This window comes from Nomascus leucogenys, chromosome 1a, assembly GCF_006542625.1.
Source record: "Nomascus leucogenys isolate Asia chromosome 1a, Asia_NLE_v1, whole genome shotgun sequence".
Classification (NCBI taxonomy): domain Eukaryota; kingdom Metazoa; phylum Chordata; class Mammalia; order Primates; family Hylobatidae; genus Nomascus; species Nomascus leucogenys.
Window position 1 is genome coordinate 37,558,311 of NC_044381.1, and position 26,465 is coordinate 37,584,775.

General features: G+C 40.6%; 1 protein-coding gene across 4 annotated transcripts; it reads left to right on the forward strand.

Moving 5' to 3' along the window:
* Nucleotides 1-244: 244 nt before the first annotated feature.
* On the forward strand, nt 245-25,926 carry ZNF510 (zinc finger protein 510). Of its 4 annotated transcripts, none has more exons than XM_003260530.4 (6): nt 245-341; nt 2,138-2,383; nt 3,556-3,614; nt 15,074-15,200; nt 15,489-15,584; nt 20,007-25,926. In XM_003260530.4, exons 2-6 carry the CDS (start codon nt 2,314-2,316, stop codon nt 21,704-21,706), a joined length of 2,052 nt encoding a protein of 683 aa, XP_003260578.1. In that variant the 5' UTR covers nt 245-341; nt 2,138-2,313; the 3' UTR covers nt 21,707-25,926. The 4 variants fall into 4 exon arrangements, with proteins under 4 accessions (XP_003260578.1, XP_030654130.1, XP_012356086.1 ...); XM_030798270.1 differs by having other exon boundaries at nt 256-341; nt 20,010-25,926; XM_012500632.2 differs by having other exon boundaries at nt 288-794.
* Nucleotides 25,927-26,465: the final 539 nt, after the last annotated feature.

Genomic DNA, 26,465 nt, shown 5'->3' on the forward strand with positions numbered 1-26,465 from the left:
TGTTTTCAAACGTCTTCCGCGGCTCTTGCTTTCTGCAACCACACGCTGCGTTTGCTGTTGTGTCATCAAGTCTAACCCACAGCCTCGGGCTCTGACAGAACCCGGGCTCCAGTTATCAGGACCGTCCATGTTATTACTCCATAAATCTTGGGGGAGAAACAAAAACAAAACACTGACAGCTGGCGCGGTACTGCAGGTGAAACGTAGTCTTGAATGTTATGAGTTACCGCGCAGCATGCTGGGAACGGATATGTTGCGTTTTCGTCTGCGCATGTGCAGTCAGCCCCACTTTCCGGCTGCTCTCTGTCAGTGTTTGTGGGTGCGGAGGGTTCGCAGCCCAGGTGAGAGCTTCGGGCCTCCACGCGGATTGCGGACCTGCAGGGAGGGATGGGCTAGTGTCCAGAGGGCGGGAACGCGACGTACCGGGAACTCCTGCAAAGCAGGCCCTCCGCTCCCTGTGCCTGGGTCGGCCTGGGACCTCAGCCTGAGAAGGGCCGGTGGGGGCGGGCTCCGGGGGCGTCAGGTGGGGCTGAGTCCTAGTTGGAAGATGCTCGGTGCGGGCAGAGGTGTGGATGCCAGAATGCAGCCAGGCGTCGGAAAACCCGGTGCTGGCTTCAGGAGGGGAATGCGCGTTTATTGTACTGATCATGAACCTAACACAAAGCGCGTACGGCCCGTGGGTCTGCGGTGAGAGCCCGAGCCTAGAAGCTAGAATGACCTGGTGAATTTTGACTCTGTCACTTGAGCGTTTGAAAATGAGGATATTAGTAAAAACTGCTTTGTGTCGTTCAGAGGTAAGTCATCCCCTGTAAAGCATTTAGCTAAGCGCTAGTTGCTAAGCAGCATGTAAATGTCGATTCCCGTTATAATTGGAAGACACTTTGTTCTTTTCATGTAGTATTTCATTTAATTCTCATAACCACCCTATTTGTATCATTAAAAATGAAGAAGGAGGGGTGAAAAGATAGAGCCAAGCTCACAAAGGATGAGAGAGCTAGGATGTCAATACATAAACACTTTACTCCCCGAATCAGGCTGTTTGTAATGGCCTACCTACCTAACCCAGCATTGCAGCCTTCACAGCACTAGGTGAGTGATTGTCCCCAAAACCCCAGGACAATGATTGTGAAGTCAGCGTGGACAGAATCTTACTATGTGGCAAGTGTATTTGTTGTGGGGTTTCTGGGATGTCTCCAGAGCCTCTGGGTTAGACTGAGGCCCCTGCCACCTCCTGTGCTGTCCCTGCTGTCTCTGTCTTTAGAAGTCAGCCTGATACTCTAGGGCAGTGAAGATGAGTCACCTACGTAATTTTAAATGTTAAACTAGTAGCTACATGAAAATCTAAAACATGAAATTAATTTTAAGAACATACTGTGGTTTTCTCAGTGTATCCGAAATGTTATTTCAACATGTGGCCCTAGCCACATTTCCAGTGCTCAGTAGTTGATGTGATTGGAGGCTGTAGTCATGGATAGCAGGGTTCTAATGAATGCCAAGAGAATCAGGTTTAAGGCCTTAGGTCAGTTCTTCACCAGGAGGATTTTGCTCCCCAGGGAACTTTGGAAATGTTTGGAGACTTTTTTTGGGGGGTGGGGAGGGGGACTGAGTTTCTCTCTGTCGCCCAGGCTGGAGTGCAGTGGTGTCATCTCGGCTCACTGCAACCTCCACCTCCCAGGTTCAACTGATTGTCCTGCCCCAGCCTCCCAGCTTGTAATCTGAGCTGGAATTACAAGCATGCACGGCCATACCCAGCTAATTTTTTGTATTTTTAGTAGAGGTGGGGTTTCACCATATTGGCCAGGCTTTTCTTGAACTCCTGACCTCAGGTGATCCACCCGCCTTGGCCTCCCACAGTCCTGGGATTACAGGCGTGAGCCACCACACCTGGCCTGGACACATTTCTGGTTGTCACAACAGGGAGAAGGGGTGTCCTAGTGTCTAGTGCATGTTTATAAATGCTCCTAAACATCCTACAATGCACAGGACCACTCCTTATGTCAGAGAATTATCCAGCCCAAAATGTAAGTTGTGCTGAGGTGAAGAACACTGCTTTCCATGAAAGTTTCAACTAAAATGAATTTGTTACCCAGGCCTCAGGCCCAGCTTCTCTGGAGCAAAGCAGCTCTTTATGTTGCAGGAAGGAGGGAGCCCCAGAAACAGGAGTCCTACTGAAGAACTGCCCTCTGACAGAACAGAGACCTCCTCACCAGGGCTTCCAAACAGATGCAGAAGAACCCAGAGAGGAGCAGGTCTTGATTTGCCCAACCAGCAGCAGTTCTTCATCCCCTTGCCCAGAGAGCACCAGACTTGGTGATGTCGCCACATCCAGAAGCCATCACAGATTGTGTGACACTGAACACTGTGGGCCAACTTGCAGAAGGTGGTAAGCCGGGGTTGAGAGGGATGGGTGACTGTCAGACTGCACAGGAAAAGCCACATTACTGGAGGGCTTTTCTCCATGGTCTCCAAGGAAGGCATAACCAGCCAGGGCTGAGGAAATTGCCTCTAATCCTCCTCATAGAGCCCCCATTTTCTTCATTCTTGCCTCACTCTTTCCAGATTCTGAGTCACTCTCACACAACATCCATCACATGTAGCATCTAGAAATTTACTAAGGTTGCCTCTATCCTGAACCTGTAGAATCACAGAAATGATAATACAGGAAAGGATTTCTATTTCTGACTCTTTTAAAACCCTAAAAAGTATTGAACCTAGGATGAACAGTTTGTCCATGGTCATTCAGGACAGAGCTTGGAGCAAAGCACAGTGCTGTTCGCTCTGTCACAGGTGAGTCACCAGAAGTGTCTTATTGAAAGTCTTTTGAGAAACTGTAAGTTAGAACAAAAATATTTTAAAATAGTCTGTCTTTCAGCATCTCCTTTTTTTCAGTTTTGTGTTTTCTATTGGTGTAAATAATATTAACAGAATATTAATGTTAATTCTGTTTTAGTTGTTAGTCAAAGAAGACATACATTTCAAATAAATCAATAGGAAAATAGTTTACAATCACCTGATGAAAAACAGCAAGGGGCCAGGCCTGGTGGCTCACCCCTGCAATCCCAGCATTTTGGGAGGCCAAGGCAGGCAGATTGCTTGAGGTCAGGAGTTCGAGACTAGCCTAAGCTACATGGCGAAACCCCGTTTCTACAAAAAATACAAAAATTGGCCGGGCGTAGTGGTGGGTGCCTTTGGTCCCAGCAACTCAGGAGGCTGAGATGGGAGAATCACATGAAACCAGGAGGCAGAAGTTGCAGTGAGCTGAGATCACACCACTGCACTCCAGCCTGGGCAACAGAGCCAGATCCTGTCTCAAAAAAACAAAAACAAAAACAAAAACAAAAACAAAAAAAAACACAGCAAGGGTTCATCCACATGATCATATTAAAGATGCACATATTCAGGAGGTGCTTTCTCTGTAGTGCTTCCTGTCCCTTCTCAAGGGTCAAAGGAACACTTTTTGTAGAGAGGCCTTTTTCCCCAGCTGGTGTGATGACATTGGTAGGCAGGTAAGATAGAGGCTGCCCAGATCTCTCATGACTCCTTCCTCACCCCCAGGTTATCCTTTACGGTTCTCCACACTCTTTCAGGAGCAGCAGAAAATGAACATATCTCAGGTGAGTTAATTACTAATACCTTTTTCATCATGGATTTCATAGGTGTTTAAGGGTCCACATATTAATATGGAAATGTAGAAATGGATCAAAATCATTCAAGGAATATATAGAAAAGCAGGGCAGTAGCACAGCAGAATTGGCATGTGGAAAGATGGAGTTCCCCTGATGTTATAGATTTTCCAAAATGGAACTGCAGTTTTCATTCTTTCTGATAGCCATGGCAGAGAGCCAGACAGTATTTATTTACAGATTTGCATTGATGAGAAGCTTAAACCAGGCTGATTCCTCACAGAATCTAAAGTTACCAAAGTCAGGGAAAACATCTTTGTTGGTCTTCATGTGTCAGTGCAAGTCTTTCTCATAATAGCCTTGAAATAAATGCAGTATGTTGCTTCTGCTTTTTCCTCAGTGGAAGTAGACGGCTTAGTGCCAAACTCGGGCTTTTATTAATACAGTTTTTCAGTTTTTTTATTAATACAGTTTTTCAGGTAACGGAAACAGAGGTTCAGGTAGACAGATTGTCAAAGAAAGGACAGACTGATGGTGTAGGCTCTGTTGATCAGAGGTGGAGAGTTTAAAAGGATTTTGTCCTGAAAAATGGGTAAGGTTTTCATTGTTGCAGTACGGGAGATTACTGCATTTTGAGAGCAGGCTAAACAAGGCATGCAAGGTCCAGTAAAAATCTTTGCCCATTGCAATTTGGACTTCCTCTTAGGGAATAATAAGAGAGGGGAGGGAGATAAAGGTTAGAGCCTTAGTATTAGTTTGATAGGGCTGCTATAATAAAGAACCACAGACTGGGTAGATTAAACAGCAATTTATTTTCCCACCATTCTGGAGGCCAGAAGTCTGAGATCAAGATGTCATCAGGGGCCAGGTGAAGTCTGAGATCAAGATGTCAATAGGGGCCAGGTGCAGTGGCTCACGCCTGTGATCCCAGCACTTTGGGAGGCCAAGGAGAGCAGATCACTTGAAGTCAGGAGTTCGAGACCAGCCTGGCCAACATGGTGAAACCCTGTCTCTACTAAAAATATAAAAATTAGCCGGGCGTGGTGGCGGGTGCCTGTAATCCCAGCTGCTAGGGAAGCTGAGGCAGGAGAATTGCTTGAACCTGGGAGGCGGAGGTTGCAGTGAGCTGAGATCGTGCTACTGCCCTCCAGCCTGGGCAACAGAGTGAGACTCCATCTCAAAAAAAAAAACAGATGTCAGCAGGTTTGGTTCCTTCTGAGAGCTGTGAGGGAAGGGCCTTGTTCTGTGGCTTAGATGTCTGTCCTCACATCATCTTTCCTCTGTATGAGCCTATGTCCAAATTTTCTTTTCCCGTAAAGAATTGAGAAATTGTTCAAATATAGAAAGATACAAAGAAATAATATAATAAATGTTTCCACCTTCCCAAATTACCAACTATATATATTTTGCTAAATTTTTGTTTCTCTTGTATGCACTCTTTTTTCCTTTTAAAAACTTAGTTCTTTAACTGAGATGCAGTTTCAGTACCAGTAAAGTGTACTCTGAAGTGTGTAACTGGATGGATTTTTGCATATGTAAATTCATGTAATTTAGTACCAAGATTAAGATAACACCACTGCTCCCCTCTACAGGGCAACCACTATTCCGACCTCATATGTTAGGGAAAAAAGATAAATTCATTTTTGAATATGATACCAGTAGAATCATACAAAGTGTATTCTTTTACAGTTTTCAAGGGAATGTTTTGCTCTCTATCTTAATATTTCCCTTTTATCACTGGGCTGTATTTCATTGTATGAATAGACCATAATTTATTTCCTCATTCTCCTCTTAGTGCATTTTTTCATTTGTTTTTCCTGTTTGAGGCTATCAGGAATAAGGCTGCTGTGAATATTCTTTTGTGTCTTTGGGTATGTCCTCATTGCTTTTGGGATATACTTAGAAATGTAGTTGCTGGTTCATAGAATAAACATATGTTCAGTTTTAATACATACTGCAAGTAGCTTGCCTAAGTGGTCGAATCAGTTTACATTCCCACTAGCATTCTGGCTGTACCAGATTCTGAGCAACACTTGTTATTATCAGTCTTTTTGTTTTTAGCCATTTTGGTGGCTGTATAGTGTGGTATCTCATCAAAATTTATAATTTGCTTTTCTATGATAAATACTAATGTTGGGCACCATTGTTTGTGTTTTGGCCATTTAGACATCCTTTCTTTTTATGTAATATATAAAGTACCTATTCAACTCTGTTTTAATTGGGTTATTTGCTTTTTTTAAGTAGGAATTATTTCAATATTTTCAGTAAATGTTTTTTGCCATGTGTGCATTACTAATGTTCTTGGATTCTGTGGCTTGCCTATTCATTTTTTAAATAATATCTTTGACAACAAAGTTTTTACATTTAATAAAGGTCAGATCGTCTTTTCTTTAATGGCAGTTCCTTGTGTATCGTATTTGAAAGCTCTTTCCCTACTCTAAGATCATACAGATATTCTCCTATATTGTTACTACATACTTGTTTATTTTAGCTTGATCTACATAGAGTTAGCTTTTGTGTTTGGTATAAGATGAGTGTCAAGGTTCATATTTCCGTATGGATGTCCAGTTGCTCTAGCACCATTTGTTAGAAAGACCGTCTTCTGTCAACTGAATTGCAGCTGTGTTTTTTGTCAGTCAAGTGACTTGTATGCGGGTCTAATGTAGACTGTATATTTTCTTCCTTTGGTCCAATTATTTTATCTTTTTGCTAGTACTTCACTGTCATAATTACTGTTGCTTTATAGTAAGTCATGAATTTTGTGAATTTATTTACTATTTTAGGTCCTTTTCATGTTCATGGAAGTTTTATCAATTTTCATAGAAAATCCTGATGGAAAGTTTTTCAGAGTAGAGGTGAAGTCTTTCACATCTTTTATTAGATTTCTTCCTAGGTATTTGATCTATTTTGATAATAGCACAAATGATACTGCATTTTAAATGTCATTTTCCAGTTTATTGTTAGTTTATTAAAATACGATGGATTTTTTTAGTATTGATCTTATACCTAGGCATTTTACAAAATTCACTCATTCTAATAGCTTATCTGTGGATATTTTTGGATTTTAAATGTGCAAAATTTTTTTTTGCAATAAAGACAATTTTACTTCTTCCTTTACAGTTTTTATATCTTTAATTTTTTTTTTAGCCTTACTGCTAGGACTTCCAGTACAATGTTTAGTACAAATGGTGATAATAAAAATCCTTGTCTTATACCTCACCTGAGGGGTACGCAGTATTTTACCATTGAGTCTTATTTTAACTACATATTTTTTGTATATGTCCTCAATTAGAATAAGGAAGTTCCCTTTTTTATTTTTAGTTTCCTGAGTTTTTTTTTTTTTTTATCATTCATGAGTATTTTGTCAGATGGCTATTCTTGCTTCAAGTGAGATAATCATATTATTTTATTCCTTTAGTCTGTTAAAGAGGTGAATTATACTGATAGATTTATCAATGTTTAACCAACCTTGCATTCCTGGGATAATTCCCACATGATAAGGTAGTGCTATCACTTTATTTCTGGATTCAATTTGTTAATATTTCAATTAATATTGTTGTGTCTACATTAATGGAAAGATACTGGCTTGCAGTTTTTCTGTCATGTCATGTCACGTTTTGGCGTCAACATTATATTCTCAAAAAATGAGTTTGGAAACAGTTATTCATTTTGTTTTCTCTGAATGAGTTTAAGATTGCTGTTATTTCATCCTTAAATGTTTGGAAAAATATACTGTGAGGTAGTCTATCCTTGGAGTTTTTCTTGTGCCTGGTTTTTGCTCATGAACTCAGTTTCTTTAACAGGATATAGAAAATCCAAATCATGCTACTTATTCTAGTGTCCTTTATTTTTAACAGCTTTATGGAGATACAATTCACATACCATATAATTCACACTTTTAAAGTGTACAACTTTGTGGTTTTTAGTATATTTGTAGAGTTGTGCAGTCATTGCCACAATCAATTTTAGAATGTTTTCATCACTTCAAAAAGAAATTCCATATCATTTAGCTATCTTCCCCCATCCTGACATACACAATCTCAGCCCTAAACAACAAGTAATCTGTGTTCTGTTTCTATATGTTTGGCTATTCTGGACATTTCTAATAAGTGAAGTCACATAATATGTGATCTTTGTGACTATTTCTATTTTTTTTTTTTTTTTTTTTTTTTTTTTGAGACAGAGTTTTGCTCTTGTCGCCCAGGCTGGAGTGCAGTGGCATGATCTCAGTTCACTGCAACATCCGCCCCCCAGGTTCAAGCAGTTCTCCTGCCTCAGCCTCCCAAGTAGCTGGGATTACAGGCACCCACCATCATGCCTGGCTAATGTTTCTATTTTTTTTTTTTTTTTAGTAGACACGGGGTGTCACCATGTTGGCCAGGCTGGTCTCGAGCTCCTGACCTCAGGTGATCTGCCCACCTCAGCCTCCCAAAGTGCTGGGATTACAGGTGTGAGCCACCACACCTGCCCTTTGTGACTATCCTTTTTACTTAGCATACTGTTTTCAAGGTTCATCCATGTTGTACGTGTCAATACATCATGCCTTTTTATGACTGAATAATATTCCATTGTGTGGATATACCACATTGTTTATTCATTCAACTGATGAGCATTTGGATTGTTTCTCCCTTTTGACTGTTGTGACTAGTGCTGCTATTAACATTCATGTACAAGTTTTTGTTTGGACACCTGTTTTCTCTTGGGACTAATCTTAGAAAAGGAACTTCTGACTCATATGGTAACTCTTGACTTATCTTTTTTGGTAACTGCCAAACTGTTTTCCACAGTGGCTGCACCATTTTACATTCCCACCAGCAGTGTATTAGGGTTCCACTTTCTCCACATCATTACAACAACTTGTTATTTTCCCTTTTTTTAAAATTATGGACATCCTAGTGGGTGTGAGGTGGTATCATTTGACTTTGATTTGCATTTCCTTGATTAATGACATTCAACATCTTTTCATGCGCTTACTGGCTATTTGTTTATCATCTTTGGAGAAATGTCTATCCAAGTCCTTTGCCCGTTTTGGATTACATTTTTTGTTGTTCAGTTATAAGAGTTCTTTATGTATTCTGGCTACTAGACATTTATTAAATGTAGTATTTGTGAATATTTTCTCCTATTCTGTAGGTTCTTTTCACTATCTTGATGGTATCCTTTGCACAAAAGTTTAATTGTGATGAAGTCCAATTTTTTTTTCTTTGGTATCATATCCAGGAAGTCATTGCCAAATCCAAGGTCATAAAGGTTTACTCCTGATTTCGTCTAAGAGTCATGCAGTTAAACTCTTATATTTAGGTCTTTGATCCCTTTCAAGGCCAATTTTTTTTTTTTTTTTTTTTTTTTTTGAGACAGAATCTTGGTCTGTTGCCCAGGCTGGAGTCTAATGGCACAATCTTGGCTCACTGCAACGTCTGTCTCCCGGGTTCAAGTGATTGTCCTACCTCAGCCTCCCGAGTAGCTGGAATTACAGGCACGCACCACAATGCCCAGGTAATTTTTATATTTTTTCAGTAGAGACGGAATTTCACCATGTTGACCAGACTGGTCATGAACTCCTGATCTCAAGTGATCTGTCTGCCTCAGCCTCCCAAAGTGCTAGGATTACAGGTGTGAGGTGGCACCACGCCTGGCTATTTTGAGGCAATTTTAAAATACAGTATAAGGTAGGAGTCCAACTTCATTATTTTGATGAGATTCAGTTATCCCAGCATCATCTGTTGAAAACTGTTTTTTTCCTAATAAATGGTCAACGTATGGGTTTATTTCTGGGCTCTCAGTGCTATTCTGTGGATATGTATGTCTGTATTTATGCCAGTACCACACTCTCTTGATTACTGTTGCTTTATAATAAGTTTTTAAATCAGGAAATGTAATCCCTCCAATTTTTTTTTTTCTTTCTAGATTGTTGTGACTATTCAGGGTCCCTTGCAATTTCATATAAATTGTAGGTTCAACATTTATGCAGAAAGGTCATTAGGATTTTGATATAGATTTCACTGAATCTGTATATCACTTTTGGGAGTATTGTCATCTTAACAATATTCAATCTTCCAATTCATGAACACAAGGTGTCTTTCCATTTATTTGGGTCTTCTGATTTCTTCTAGCAATGTTTTCTAGTGTTCACGTATAAGTCATGTACCTTCTTGGTTAAATTTATTCCTATTTTATTATTTTTTGTTCTGTTGTAAGTGGAATTGGTTTTTTTAATTATTCATTGCTAGTATTTAGAGAGATAAATGATTCTTGTGTGTTCATCATGTATCCTACAATTTTGCTGAATCCATTTATTGGCTCTAGTAGTTTTTTGTGGCTTCCTTAGTCTTTTCCATATATTAAATCTCATGGTCCCTGAAAATAGTTTTACTTTTTTCTTTCCAATTTGGATGCATTTTTTTTTGTCTTACCTATTTCCTCTAGCTAGAACTTCCAGTATAATGAATAGAAATGATGAAAGCAGGCATCCCTGTCTTATTCCTGGTATTTGGAATAAACCTTCTTGTTTTTCAGCCTAGCATACTATGTTAGCTGTAGTTTTTCAGAAATGCTTTTTATTGTGTTGCAGCAGTTCTATTCTAGTCCTACTATGTTAAATGTTTATCATGAAAGGATATTTTTGTCAAATGCTTTTTCTGCATCAGTTGAGATGATCATGTGATTTGTTTTCTTCATTTTATTATTATGATATATTACACTGATTTATTTTCTTATGGTGAGCCACCTTGCATTCCTGGAAATAAATTGTACTTGGTCACGGTGTATAGTATTTTTTATTTGTTGCAAGATTTGGTTTGCTAGTATTTTGTTGAAAACTTCTGCACACATATTCAGAAGGGATATATATCATAGTTTTTGGGTGATTTTTTTATCTGGCTTTGGTTCAAGGTAACTCATAGAATGAGTTAGGAAATGTTCACTCATCTTCTATTTTTGGAAGAATTAGAGAAGGATTGGTGTTAGTTTTTCTTTAAATGTTTGGTAGAATTCACCAAACGTTTAAAAGACCGACAGTTGGTCTTGAGCCTTTCTTTGTTGGGAGGATTTGGATTACTGATTCAGTCTTATATCAGTCTGTTCGGATGTTCTGTTTCTTTTTGAGTCCATTTTGGTGGTTTGTGTGTTTCTAGGAATTTGTCCACTTCATCTCAGTTATGTAATTTGTTGCTGTACAGTTCACTGTATTCTTTATTGTCTTTTTTATTTTTGTAAGGTTAGTAGTAAGGTCCCCACCTCATTTAGTTCCTTAAAGTATACAATTAGGATACTGATTTGTGATCATTTTTAATATAGGTGTTACAGCTATACATTTCACGCTTAGCACCGCCTTAGCTGCATCTCATGCATTTTGGCATTTTGTGTATTCATTGTGAGTAATCTCAATGTATTTTCTAATTTCTGGGTTTCGGGGGTTTTATTTTGTTTTTTTGAGACGGAGTCTTGCTCTGTCACCCAGGCTGGAGTGCTGTGGCACGATATCAGCTCACTGCAACCTCCGCCTCCCGGGTTCAAGCAATTCTCCTGCCTCAGACACCCGAGTAGCTGGGATTATGGGCACGCACCACCACACCTGGCTAATTTTTCTATTTTTAGTAGAGACAGGGTTTCACCATGTTGGCTAGGCTGGTCTGCATTTCCTTGATTAATGACATTCAACATCTTTTCATGCGCTTCCTGACCTCAAGTGATTTGCCTGCCTCAGCCTCCCAAAGTGCTGGAATTATAGGCGTGAGCCACTGTGCCTGGCCTCATTTCTCTTTTGATTTTCCCTTTGATCCTGTAGCAAGGTGGAAATCCACCTATGTGTATGGCCCCCAGGGACTTCACACACTCAAACTAGTACACGTTTGCCTTTAGCAGGTTGAATTTTTCTAGTTTTATCTTCCTAATTGTATTAGATGGAGTCAGTAGCATCTGCCCCAGTAAGCAAATGAGCACATCCTGATTCTCCCTGCAGGTGCCTCTCTCTCTCCTAATAGTTTGAAAAAAAGATACTAATTTTCTGTTTTCCCAGCTATGTTCTTGTAAGGATGTTAGCATTGCTTTTATCAGCTCTCTACATCTCTAAGCTAAGATCTAAAGTGACCCTGTATGATTGTAATTTTTTGTAATTTAGTGAGATAGACTGTCCTTTTCTTTTTAATGTGCAAAGGAAACCAGAGAATTATGTTATGCAGAGGTTATCCTGTATATGTCAGTCAGGTTGGTTAATTATGTCTTTTCAATCTTCTATATCAGTGGTCAGAAAACTTTTTCTGTAAATGTCAGATAGTAGGCTTTGTGAGAGATACAGTCTCTGTTGCATCTACCAAACTCTGCAGCTGTAGTGTTAAGCAGCCATAGATAATACATAAACAAATGAATGTGGCTGTGTTCCAAGAAAACTTTATTTACCAAAAAAAAAAAAAAAATTGGTAGTGGTGGTATTTTTCATTTACAAAAAAAAAAAAAAAAGTAGTGGTGAGCTGGATTTGACCTTTGTGCTGTAGTTCACTGACTCCTGTTCTATATCCCTGTTGGTTTTTCTTAATCTGCTTTTCTATGAGTTACTGGGAGAGTTACATTAAAATCACTAATTAAAATTGTAGATTGATATCTCATTTCTGTCAACTTTTGTTTATATACAGTCAGTTCTCATAATTCTCAGTAGTAGTGTTCCAAAAAGTCACTACAAACACTGAACTAATAAATACTGAACAATTACTCAGAGGAGAAATACGGGGTTAAGCCTCTAGTCACATTTTTGTCAGCCAGTCAGTACATAATCTTTTTGTGTGTCTTTCTGCATAAAGACACCTTATTTAATATTGTTGGTTTATAATGATTGAACTAATGGCCAACAACACTGTAACTAATGCCTGAATGAATCTTATCTAACATAGATATTTTCTCCATGAGACATATCACAGGCTTCTTGCACATAGGCACGCTAGACAGCACATAACTGCTATACATATAGGCCATTTACAAAGTGAAATCATCAGCCAGGCGTGGTGGCTCACGTCTGTAATCCCAGCACTTTGGCAGGCCGAGGTGGGCAGATCACGAGGTCAGGAGATGGAGACCGTTGTGGCCAACATGGTGAAACCCCATCTCTACTAAAAATACAAAAATTAGCTGGATGTGGTGGCAGGCGCCTGTAGTCCCACCTACTCGGGAGGCTGAGGCAGGAGAATTGCTTGAACCTGGGAGGCGGAGGTTGCAGTGAGCCGAGATCGCATCACTGCATTCCAGCCTGGCAACAGAGCAAGACTGTCTCAAATAAAAAAGAAAAAGTGAAATCATCAAGAAAAAGCACAAAAATGCAGTAAATATGGCACTAAATAGACTGAGAAGTGGACACTTATTTACAGTATCAGAGCTGAAACAAGAAAGCAGAAGATCACCTTGTTGAGCCTCATCTGGGAACATGTAGGTCAGGCAATTCAAATTTTTTACCTTCCTGTACATGTCCACAAATGACTGCAAAATAACTGCAAGTGTTGATTTTGAGGTTGCAAATAATTTTAGTGTGTGAATTTACAAATACGTAATCCGTGAATAATAAGAAATGCTATAGGAAGCTATGTTTGCCAGATGCATAGCAATTTCGATGTGTTGAATCTTCTATTGAAAGGACTGTTTTGTCATTACAAATCGTTACTCAGTTTTTGTTGTTGTTGTTTTTGAGACAATCTCTGTTACCCAGGCTAGAGTGCAGTGGTGTGATCTCAGCTCACTGCAACCTCCGCCTCCCAGGTCCAAACGATTCTCCTGCCTCAGCCTCCTGAGTAGCTAGGATTACAGGTACTCACCACCATGCCCGGCTAATTTTTTTTTTTTTTTTTGAGACGGAGTCTTGCTCTGTCGCCCAGGCTGGAGTGCAGTGGCACAATCTCGGCTCACTGCAAGCTCTGCCTCCCGGGTTCACGCCATTCTCCTGCCTCAGCCTCTCTGAGTAGCTGGGACTACAGGCGCCTGCCACCACGTCCGGCTAATTTTTTGTATTTATTTTTTAGTAGAGACGGGGTTTCACCGTGGTCTCAATCTCCTGACCTCGTGATCCGCCCGCCTCAGCCTCCCAAAGTGCTGGGATTACAAGCGTGAGCCACCGCGCCCGGCATGCCCAGCTAATTTTTGTATTTTTAATAGAGATGGGGTTTCACCACGTTGGTCAGGCTGGTCTCGAACTCCTGACCTCATGATCTGCCTGCCTCGGCCTCCCAAAGTGCTAGGATTACAGGCATGAGCCACTGCACCCGGCCTGTTACTCATTTTTTATACCTCTTTCTTACCTTAAAATCTACCGTATATGATAGTAATGCAGCCATATCAACTATCTTTTGGTTTTGATTATATGGTGTATCTTTTTCCATCCTTTTACTTTCAATCTACATAATCCCTATATATATAATATGTTTCCTTTGTTGTTGTATTATACTTTCTTTATCTTTTAATACGATTATTTAGTCCAGAGAATGGTACATTTTTTTCTATAAAGGCAAGTAATAAATATTTTCAATTTTGACAATCATAAGGTCTCTGATGGAACTTCTCAGTGCCATTTCAGCACAAAAACAGCCATAAACAATGCAACATGATTGGGTGTGCCTGTGTGCCAATTGACTTTATTTAAAAAGCAGCAAGTGGCCAGGTACAGTGACTCACACTTACAATCCCAGAGCTTTTGGAGGCCAAGGTGGGAGGATCACTTGAGGCCAGGAGTTCAAGATTAGCCTAGGCAACATAGCAAGACCCTGTCTTTACCACACATACACAAAAAACTGGCAAGCCAGATTTGGCCCAAAGGCCATAATTTGCTGACCCCTGCCCTGTTGTATGCCCAGGGTAGTCTGTTGGGATGGAATAAAAATTGTAGGAAGTTTATTTAAATTTTTTGGCTACAAAAATAAGAATTAAAAAAAAAGTTTTACTAATGTATCTATTTATAGTATATGTATGTAACTCATAAATATATATAGATCATTTATAAACATTTTCTTTGAGACAAGGTCTTGCTCTGTCACCAAGGCTGGTATACAGTGGTGTGATCATGGCTCACTGCAGCCTCAACCTCCTGGGCTCAAGCAATCCTCCTGCCTCAGCCTCCCAAGTAGCTGGGACTACAGGCACATACCACCATACCTGGCTAATTTTTTAAATTTTTTGTAGAGACAGGGCCTTGCTGTATTGCCCACTCTGGTCTTGAATTCCTGGGCTCAAGCAGTCCTCCCACCTTGGCCTCCCAAAGTGCTGGGATTACAGGCATGAGCCACTGCACCTCTCCTATAAAAACTTTTACCAATTTAATACCTTCAAAGTATAAGATAAAATTAGATTCAAAATAAGCATCCTTTATATTCATTTAAGCTTTTTGGAGTTAAACCTGGTAAGAATTGTTTTCATGGGTATTTTCTATATCATCTAATTCTGAACCCTTCAGATTGAATAGAAATGTACTGTTACAGGCATCAGTGTCATTCAAGGACGTGACTATAGAATTCACCCAGGAGGAGTGGCAGCAGATGGCCCCTGTTCAGAAGAATCTGTACAGAGATGTGATGCTGGAGAACTACAGCAACCTCATCTCAGTGGGTAAGCATGTAAACATAACTTACCCTTGTAACTCCATATAGAAGGTATTTCTAAGTGCCAATACATGTGAACAATTTACTTAAAGTTTAATGTTATTTAGGCTTTTCATTCAGGATTCCAAAGTAACTATGCCCTGTCGAGGACTAGAAAGAATGTGTTGTCAACTCCCAGTGATAAATGCAAAGGAGCACTTTCAGGATACTGCTTCCAAAGCTGTATTTTCTTCCACTTTTGGAGACTAAAATCTCATATATTTGGTCTAAGTCCTCGATTGTGTTTTATTTACAGGGTACTGCCATTTCAAACCAGAGGTGATCTTCAAGTTGGAGCACGGAGAAGAGCCTTGGTTCTCAGAGGAGGAATTCTCAAACCAGAGTCACCCAAGTGAGTTACTGAGCAGTAGTAGACATAATTCTGCAGGAGTGGTTAGACTCCAGGTCACTTTAGGGGTGACCACCTAAATATTGCAAGACTTTTCTTAGAAAGCCTAAAGGCACAAAAAGCAGCAGTTAAAAGAAAATGATTAATAAAGTTGATTCCATTAAAAGTAAGAAATTTGTTAATAAAATATATTATTCAAAGGGTGAAAAGACAAGCCACCAACTAGCATAATATGTATGTAGTGCAAATAACTTAGAAAGGATATGCTTCCTGAAAATGTAAAGAACTTCTGCAAGTCATTGTGGGAAAAGATAGGCAACCCAGATGAAAAATGGGCAAAAACACTGAACAAGAACTTTTTAATATGTATGGCCAGTAAATCTTTGAAAATGTGTTCAATCTCATTAGTTTTCATGGAGCACAAAATAATATATGAAGTGAGATATGAGGTGAAATAACAGATATGAAGTGAGTTTACAAATATGGCAATGCCAAGTCTTGGTGAGGATATGGAATGTTAGACACCCTTAGCCACTGATTGGAAATATAAACTGGTTAAACCACTGTGGTGTCAGGAGGATGTTTTCTTTTTTTTTTTTTTGAGACAGAGTCTCCCTCTGTCACTCAGGCTGGAGTGCAGTGGCACGATCTTGGCTCACTGCAAGCTCCACCTCCCAGATTTACGCCATTCTCCTGCCTCAGCCTCCCGAGTAGCTGGCACTACAGGTGCCTGCCACCATGCCCATCTAATTTTTTGTATTTTTATTTAGTAGAGATAGGGTTTCACCATGTTAGCCAGGATAGTCTTGATCTCCTGACCTTGTGATCTGCCTGCCTCAGGCCCCCAAAGTGCTGGGATTACAGGCATGAACCACTGCACCTGGCCTTTTTTTTAAATTTCCACAGGTTTTTTTTGGGGAACAGGTAGTATTTGGTTACAAGTAAGTTCTTTAGTGGTGATTTGTGAGATTTTGATGCACCCATCACCCAAGCAGTATACACTGCACCCAATTTGTAGTCTTTTTTCTCACTCCCCCTTCCCACTCTTCTCCCACCCCAAGTCTCCAAAGTCCATTGTATCTTTTTTTTTATCTTTTTTATTTTTTTAGGACTAGAAGGAATTTTATTAATTTTTTTTTGCACACAAAACAATAAAATTTTCTAAAAATACATACAAACAAACAAAAAGATGCATATCAAACATATTAGGAAGGTTGCACATGGGAAGACGGGGAATAGAAATGGGGGGTGGGAATTAAAGAAAATAAATGAGAGAGGGACTTTGTTGGATCAATGATAATAACTCAATCCTCTATTTGACAAAGAAGGAAGAGGAAGAAAAAGAAAGTGGGATAAAGGATCAGAAAGGGAGGAAAATAGAAAAAATTAGAGTATGACTCCAGGGTAGACCTGTTTTGTTGTCGCTGGGTTGGTTGGTTGGTTTGTCTGTTGTATTTTTCATATGTTTCGCCATGTTGGCCAGGCTGGTCTCGAACTCCTAGCCTCAGGTGATCAACCCGCTTCGGCCTCCCAGAGTGCTGGAACTACAGGTGTGAGCCACCACGTCCAGCCCCCACATTGCGTCTGGCCTCCATGGTAGACCTCCCAGACGAGGCGGCCAGGCAGAGGCGCTCCTCACTTCTTCCCAGACGGGGCGGCCAGGCAGAGGCGCTCCTCACTTCTTCCCAGACTGGGCGGCGGGCAGAGGCGCTCCTCACTTCCCATACTGGGCGGCCGGGCAGAGGTGCTCCTCACATCCCAGACAATGGGCGGCCAGGCAGAGGCGCTCCTCACATCCCAGACGATGGGCGGCCGGGCAGAGGCGCTCCTCACTTCTTCCCAGACGGGGCGGCCGGCAGAGGCGCTCCTCACTTCTTCCCAGACAATGGGCGGCCGGCAGAGGCGCTCCTCACTTCTTCCCAGACAGGGCGGCCGGGCAGAGGCGCTCCTCACTTCTTCCCAGATGGGGCGCCGGGCAGAGGCGCTCCTCACTTCCCAGACGGGACAGCCGGGCAGAGGTGCTCCTCACTTCCCAGACGATGGGCAGCCGGGCAGAGGCGCTCCTCACTTCTTCCCAGACGATGGGCGGCTGGGCAGAGGCGCTCCTCACTTCTTCCCATACAGGGCGGCTGGGCAGAGGGCTCCTCACTTCTTCCCAGACGGGCGGCCGGGCAGAGGCGCTCCTCACTTCTTCCCAGACAGGGCGGCCGGGCAGAGGCGCTCCTCACATCCCAGACGATGGGCGGCCGGGCAGAGGCGCTCCTCACTTCTTCCCAGACGGGCAGCTGGGCAGAGGCGCTTCTCACTTCTTCCCATATGGGGCAGCCGGGCAGAGGCGCTCCTCACTTCTTCCCAGACGGGGCGGCCGGGCAGAGGCGCTCCTCACTTCTTCCCAGATGGGGCGGCCAGGCAGAGGCGCTCCTCACTTCCCAGACGGGACGGCCGGGCAGAGGCGCTCCTCACATCCCAGACGATGGGCGGCCAGGCAGAGATGCTCCCCACCTCCCAGACAGGGCAGTGGCCGGGCAGAGGCTGCAATCCCAGCACCCTGGGAGGCAGAGGCTGCAATCCCAGCACCCTGGGAGGCAGAGGCTGCAGCGAGCCAAGACCACGCCACCGCACTCCAGCCCGGGCAACACCAAGCACCCAGTGAGCGAGACTCCGTCTGCAGTCCCAGCACCTCGGGAGGCCGAGGCGGGCAGGCCACTTGAGGTCAGGAGCTGGAGACCAGCCTGGCCAACATGGCGAAACCGCGCCTCCAGCCAAAGGACAAAAGCCAGGCAGGGGTGAGGGAAGAAGGAAGGGAAGGAAGGAAGGGAAAGGGAAGGAAGGGAGGGGAGGGAGGGGGAGGGAGGGAGGGAGGGAGGGAGGGAGGGAGGGAAGGAGAAATTGTATCATTCTTATGCCTTATGCATCCCACCAGGATGTTTTCTAATCAAGGTAAACTTTTGCCTATGTTGGAGCCAAGTAATTCCTTTTCTAACTGTATGGCTGACAAAAAGATATGATTATGTTCTCTGGAATACATAAAAGAATATTAATGGCAATATTGTTTATGTTTGGCAAAAATTGTGCTCATCAACAGTAGAATGGAGAAATAGTTGTATTCTTTAAGGAAAAATTATACAGCCACATAAAATCTTGTACACTGATTACAAACATAATATTAACCAAAAGAAAACAAAAAATATGCATATATGGCTATATTTATGTAAAGGTCAGAAGCAGGCAAAATTCAACTACATTTTTAGGAATTCCTATATTGGTGATAAAACTATGAAGAAAATCAAGGAAATGATTACATAAATATTAGGAGACTGGTGAATTCTAAGCATAGAGAAGTTGTAACCAAGCATAGATAAACAGGGATTTTTGCAGAGCCATTTGCGTTTCATGACATGGTTTCTGATTCCATGAGTGTTCACTTAATAGTATTAAGTTGCACATGAAAGTTTTATGCAGATATATATTGTTTCATGCTTAATAAAATGTTAAGAGGTAAGCGAGAAGTGGCAGATGATATTTGCAATATGACCTGTCAAGGATAGGCATTTAGAATGCATAAAGAATCCAGACCTCTCTTAAATGTCATTTTCACAGTAAAACTTTCTGTGATACCCTATTTAAAATTGTACCCCTCATGTCAGATTGAAATGTGGAAACTTAGGATGGGATGTTCAGGTTCACTTAGCGCTTAGTTCTGATGGAATAAATCAACGCTATGACAGCCAGAATGGAGCAGTGCATCTAAGTTAGTTGCAAGAATGGATTTTATTTTCAACAATTTTATACTTGCTTGTATTTCTATGAATCACAACCATAAGACAGGTTAGAGCTATAAACTTTTTCATTTAATCATAAAGGAGTTGATGCTGTTATAAATTTAATTTGATGTTGAATTGATGAGGGATATCAAATTGTAAGAATGTAGACAATAGACTATTCTAACCGTTATAATCTAGATAATGTCAAGACCTAGACTGTAATTTACTTTCAGCTTCTAAACCCTTTCCCTGTTGAGTCTATTCCCAAATTCCTGTTATCTCCTGATTTTCCTTGTTATACTACTTACATTTAGAGTTTTTGTTGTATTTATCCCATTCTCTGTTTTTCCTGCTCCCTAAAATAACTACCCCTATAAAACGCTTAAGTTTTATTTTCTTTCCTCTATCCACCCAGTTAGGAAAACCTTACTAATCACATGCAGAATATGTATTCATTACCAGTTTCCTCTCCCATTTGCACTATATCAATATTATTTTTTAAAGGAGGGTGGTCTGAGATACATGTATTTACACACACATACATCTGAATTATTTAATCTTGATAAATCAAATAATTAGGTGCAACATAGGCTGTATGTTAATAAGCCCTACCCACAAAAGATGTGAAAGTCATAAGATGTTTTCAATATTTCTGTTTTAGAAGATTACAGAGGCGATGACCTGATCAAGCAGAACAAGAAAATCAAAGACAAACACTTGCAGCAAGCAATGTGTATCAATAATAAAACATTGACTACAGAGGAAGAGACAGTTTTGGGGAAAACATTTACTCTGCATGTAGCTGCTGTTGCTTCAACAAAAATGTCCTGCAAGTGCAACTCATGGGAAGTGAATTTGCAAAGTATTTCTGAATTTATCATTAATAATAGAAACTATTCAACAAAGAAAATAGGTTGCTGTAATGTATGTGAGAATTCACCTTTCAAAATTAACTTTGAGAAAACTCAGACTGGAGAGAAATTTTATGAACATAATAAAAACATGAAAGCTCTCAATTATAATGAAAATCTTTCCAAGCATCCAAAGTTTCAAACTTTGGAGCAAGCTTTTGAATGTAATAAAATTGTAAAAGCCTTTAATGATAAGGCTAACTGTGTTAAACATAAGAGTCCTCACACAGGAGAAACATCCTCTAAAGATGATGAATTTAGGAAAAATTCTGATAAGAAAACTCTCTTTGACCACAGGAGAACTGGCACAGGGAAGAAACACCTGCATCTTAATCAATGTGGGAAATCCTTTGAGAAGTCAACTGTGGAGGAATATAATAAACTTAACATGGGTATAAAACATTATGAGTTAAATTCAAGTGGAAATAATTTCAACAGAAAGGCACACCTCACTGATCCTCAAACAACTGTCACAGAAGAGAACCCATTGGTAAGTAGTGACAGAACACAGACTTGGGTTAAATCCTCTGAATATCATGAAAATAAGAAATCCTACCAGACATCGGTTCACAGAGTTCGCCAGAGAAGTCACTCGATGATAAAACCCTATAAATGTAATGAATGTGGGAAATCCTTCTGTCAGAAAGGACATCTCATTCAACATCAGAGAACTCACACAGGAGAGAAACCATTTGAATGTAGTGAATGTGGAAAAACTTTCTCCCAGAAGTCACACCTCAGTACTCATCAGAGAATTCATACAGCAGAAAAACCCTATAAATGTAATGAATGTGGAAAAACATTTGTCCAGAAGTCAACCCTCAGGGGACATCAAAGAATTCACACAGGAGAAAAACCGTATGAATGTAGTGAATGTGGGAAAACTTTTGTTCAGAAGTCCACCCTCAGAGATCATCACAGAATTCACACAGGGGAGAAATCCTTTCAATGCAATGAATGTGGAAAAACATTTGGCCAAAAGTCAAACCTCAGAATACATCAGAGAACTCACACTGGGGAGAAAACTTACCAGTGTAATGAATGCGAAAAATCCTTCTGGCGAAAAGATCATCTCATTCAACATCAGAAAACTCACACAGGAGAGAAACCATTCAAATGTAACGAATGTGGGAAAACTTTTGCCCGGACATCAACCCTCAGAGTGCATCAAAGAATTCACACTGGGGAGAAACCATTTAAATGTAATGAATGTGGGAAAAAATTTGTCCGGAAAGCAATCCTTAGTGATCATCAGAGAATTCACACAGGGGAGAAACCCTTTCAGTGTAATAAATGTGCAAAAACTTTTGGCCAGAAATCAAACCTCAGAATACATCAAAGGACTCACAGTGGGGAGAAATCTTATGAATGCAATGAATATGGGAAATTATGTAAGAAGTCAACCCTAAGCTTATACCAGAAAATTCAGGGAGAGGGGAATCCCTATTGATGTAATAACTAGAAAATCCTTTTGACAAAAGGAATACCCCATTTGATATCAGAGATATACAAAAAACCAATTGAGGGTAGTGAATGTAAGAAGACAGTCCCAGAAGTAAACCCTCACTGTGAATCAGAGAATTCACATAGGAAAGAAACCAGATGAAGATGAATGCAGGAAGAATTGTGTCCAAAAGGCAACGTTCAGAGTATATCAAAGAATTCACACAGGCTTCTGTTTTCAGAGTAGTATGGATAGGCCTGAATGAAGTCATACCCTATTAGATAGCTCCCACACATCACACAGGCTGGTAATCTCTTTACCAGCACCAATTTCATTTTACTCCAGGCACATAGTCCAAATTTCCCAATCTCCTTTTCATCCAGGTGGGTCTTTGTGACTGGCTACTAAGATGTGGATGTCCATGATGTATATCACATCCCAGTCTGAAACATAAGAGACTTCCCTAACAAATTACCAGGGCCCTGTCACGACAAAATGGATATCATTTCTAGGACAAACTTGGTGCCGTGCTTTAATGTGGCATGGTACAAGATAAAGAAGTCTGTGCCTGAATGAATATACGCAGCAAAATTCTCCTCTTCTGCGTCTTTCCCAGTTGAACATTATGTGAGCAAAATTTAAGCTTATACAGTAGTCCCCCCTTATCTGTGTTTTCACTTTATGCAATTTCCATTAACCATGGTCAACTGCACTTTAAAGTTATTAAATGGATCCAGAAATAAACAATTCCTACATTTTAAACTGCACCCGATTCTGAGTAGTGTGATGAAGTCTCATGCCCTCCTGCTCTCCCATGAGGGTTATTGAATCATTCCTTAGTCTAGCATATTCACAGTGTATACACTATCTGCCAGTTAGTCACTTACTTGGCATTTTAGTTATCAGATCGCCTGTCGGTATGGCAATGCTCATATTCAAGTAACCCTTGTTTTACTAAATAATGGCCTCAAATTGCAAGAGCAGTTCTGGCATGTTATAATTATTCCATTTTATTATTAGTCGTTAATCTCTTGCTGTGCCTAATTTATAAATTAAACTATCATAGGCATGTGTATATGTAGGAAAAAAATACAGTATATACAGGGTTCAGTATACCCGTGGTTTCAGACATCAACTTGGGATCCTTGGAGAGCATTCCTTGTAGTTAAGCAGGGACTACTGTATTCTGTTGAGCTTTTACATGTTTGAGTCTGTTTGTTTCTACACATAATTTAGTTATCTTCTGCTAGGAAGGCAGAAAGCTTCTGTGGAAGCCAGGCTTAAGTCAATCAGAGGGCACAAACCTTATTAGGAGGCTACAGAGTCAAGGAGAACCTCAAATATGATCAGAGAATTTTGGAAAAGACATCCTTTCAATGTAATGAAATTGATAGTACCACCTGATACAGGGCTTTGCATGAACCTAAAAGTCTTTTGGCTGAATGGTGAGCAGCCACTGTGCAGTTCAACGTAATTGTGCCTTGCTTAATTGCACAGAGGTACTTCCTCCACACCTCCTGACACCTCCATATACCCCAGGTATATCTGCTTTAAGGAGGAGTTTTCCCTGGCTCCAAAGGCCATTGGCACCCACCCAAGTATTACGAGAAACCTCTGAGGAGGGGAGGGACTCAGATTTATATGGCTTTATTGAATCCATGCCCAAGCTAACATCTTACTAGTTCCCGTGGGGGTACAGGACACCTAGATTTAGCTAATGGGGTTTGGCAATGGGAAGGCAAACAAATGTAATAACCTTATGGGTGAGGTACTTTTGGCCAGTGGAGTGTACTACAGTTAGGTTTACATCTGAAAGTATAGTAGGGATTAATTCCCATAAGTTATAGAGAGAATTCTAATTCCCTGTAATTCGCATAAGTCATAGAATTCTAATCAGGAATAATTGTATGTAAAGATACCTCTGAGGTCCAACAGCTCTGATTATTTTGGGCTTCAAGTCTCTGTGACTGGTGATTTTGTGGGTTGAAACTTCTGGCAAAAGGGGGCAGCCCTTGGGAGCTGGGGGACAGAGGATTGACTTGGTTCCCTGACAAGGGTACCAGGTCCACCCCTTCTGAAAAGCAGCTGTTAGTTTACTCTTGGGCTCTTACACATTGGATATTTCTTCCCTGGGTAGAGGGTTCTGACCTAAAATTCCAGTTTGGGAGTTTGTCGTCTTGGACTCAACAACTAACAAAATGAAAAGAACCCAGCAAGCCTCACTTGTGGAATGAAAATGGAGCATTCAGGAAAGCAGCTGTCCTGGCCCCACAGTATGTCAGCTGTATAGGCAATAGTAGTAGCTGTCTCTTAGAAGGGAAATAATGTATCACCTCTTTCTAGAACGAAGCAAAGTTCCTGGCTTAGTAGAGCCCTCAACTCATAGAGGTTACTGTAATTGGGCCTGGCTCACTGATGGTTTCGCTAACTGAAACTACTAGGATCCTGTGTGTGTTCAAACTCAGTGCCATTAACAAACCCAGAGTGAAGCGGTCACACCTCTCAGTGGAAAGAGCACAAGGATGTTCTCAGCTCTGGCCAATACTCCATTTCATGAACCTTGTTACATTTTTTTAAGCCTTGGGCTCTGGATGTGGCCTAGATATTTGATATTCTAATTGGAAATTATAGATTAAAAAGCACCCTTTCATTATTTGTACAGTGGGGGTAAAAGTCAAAGCTGCTTAGTACAACCATCTGGGTTGCTCAAGTAGATGCCCATAATAAGAGACTATTTTCTGATAAGACTGACTGGAATCAAGCTGCTGAAAGCTTTCTCCATCCAGATTGTGACCATTGCTACCTGGATCCATCATTTTACTGTATGGCAAAAAATCACCCATGTCACACTGGGTGACATGGTAAAAGTACATGGTACTTTTACAGTACCATGTACTGTACAAAATAAAGGTCTCTTTATCTGATGCTTCCATTGATGTCATTGGATATAAGAATTTACAAAACTTTTTTCCTTCTGGATGAATAGCCAGTACTACATATGCCATTGATTAATTCACCTTTCTCCCACTGATTTTAAATATCTTTATATACTAAATTGTCATTTGTAAAGATAGTGCATATGACTGATTAAACGTTCTGATATTTTAGTAACATCATTTTGTGAACAGGACTGGCATGTATAGGAGCCATAATAACCATCTTTCTGGCCTGCAATTGAATTTTTCACAGGAGGATAATTGAATCAACTTTGGAAAAAGAATACATCTTAGGACTTAAGAAATAGAATATCATAGGCCAGAACTGCCAGCAGCCTTACCAAGAAAATGCATTGACAATAGGTGAACATAAGGTTACCCCTGGAGAGAAGGAGATATGACAGGAAAATTAATGGTACACAAGCCCAGTTAGTACCTGTTAGGACCAGTTAGTCCCTGAGAATCAAAACATCACTGTTTACTCTGTTTTTGTAATACTTCGTAATATAAAGCAAGTCTTTCTTTAAACTTTTTTTTACTCAGACACTTTCTGAAAGAAAATATTTAGAATCATCTCTCTCCCTGCCCCTTTTAAATAGGATATTTGAGGATTATGATTGGGTTTGGTATTAAGGATCAGGAACCCTGCAGGGTGGAACTGATTCACCCAGGTGGCCTGAGTCATTGGGAGGCCAGGTGGTAAAGCCCCATGACTGGGGACTCAGGCTTCACCTGCTGTCCCTTAGCAGAGGGCGGCCCACAGGACACCTTTCCATACAATACATCACCAATTGGAGACCATGGTCTGTGCTCTAGTCATGTATGCTCTCTCTCCCTGCCTGGTTGATCTCCTTAGCAACTCATGGTCTTTTACTCTAGCAGATGGATGCCTCATCTAGAGACTCTGGAGGAGCTGATTTTCTGTCTGCCCACCCACTAAGGGCCTTCAAGCTAATAAAGATAGAAAACAGGGCAGGAATTTTTGTCTGTTTTATTCACAGTGTATCTCAAACACATGAAACAGTCCCTCTTCATATTAGGCACTCAGAAATACTTGCTGAAGGTACAGTTATCAAAGTGAAATCTGAACATTTTTCCTTTTGATGTTCCAAGTTATCTTTTGAGGTGATTAATTTTAAATAGGTAAAATATTGCTATAAGTTCCCTGTTCACGGGTATTTTATAAATTTTTAAAACTTGTTCTTAATCTTCAGAAGTGTACAGAACTGTTCTTCAAACTTCTGTCAACCAAAACATGTATTTTCAATAAATTGAGATTCCCAGTTCAAAGTTATGTCTACACATTTAATCAGCTTATTAGTATTGTATTTTTTTTTTTTTTGCTTTGCTTCCACACTTACACTGGTACTCTAAGTACCAGTCTAAGCAATTTTGCAAAACAATAATGTAAAATCCTATGTCCAAGATCAACCAGATGGGCATGCAAAGAATCTGGGGATCATCACTTTAATCCATTTTAACAATAGTTCCCCTCATTTTTACTCTCCAAATAATCCTTCTGACAGTTCAAAAGAGAAAAGTTTTTTGTTACATTCAGATATCTTTGCCCTTGGAGAGACATGTTACCCTGAAAGAAGGGGTATAACACCTTCATGTGACTTCCTGCCTCTATGTGTGTCTTCTCTGATAGCTTTTCATATTAAATGTCTTCCCAGAACCCCAGAAGAAATAATATCTTCTGTCCTTGTACTAGGGTAGCCTTTTATAATGGGAGAGAAATTTGTTTTCTTGTCAGATTGCACAGTCTTCAAGTACTAACAGCCTGCCTGGCCAACTGGCTATTTTAGTGATTCTAAGGAGCACTGACA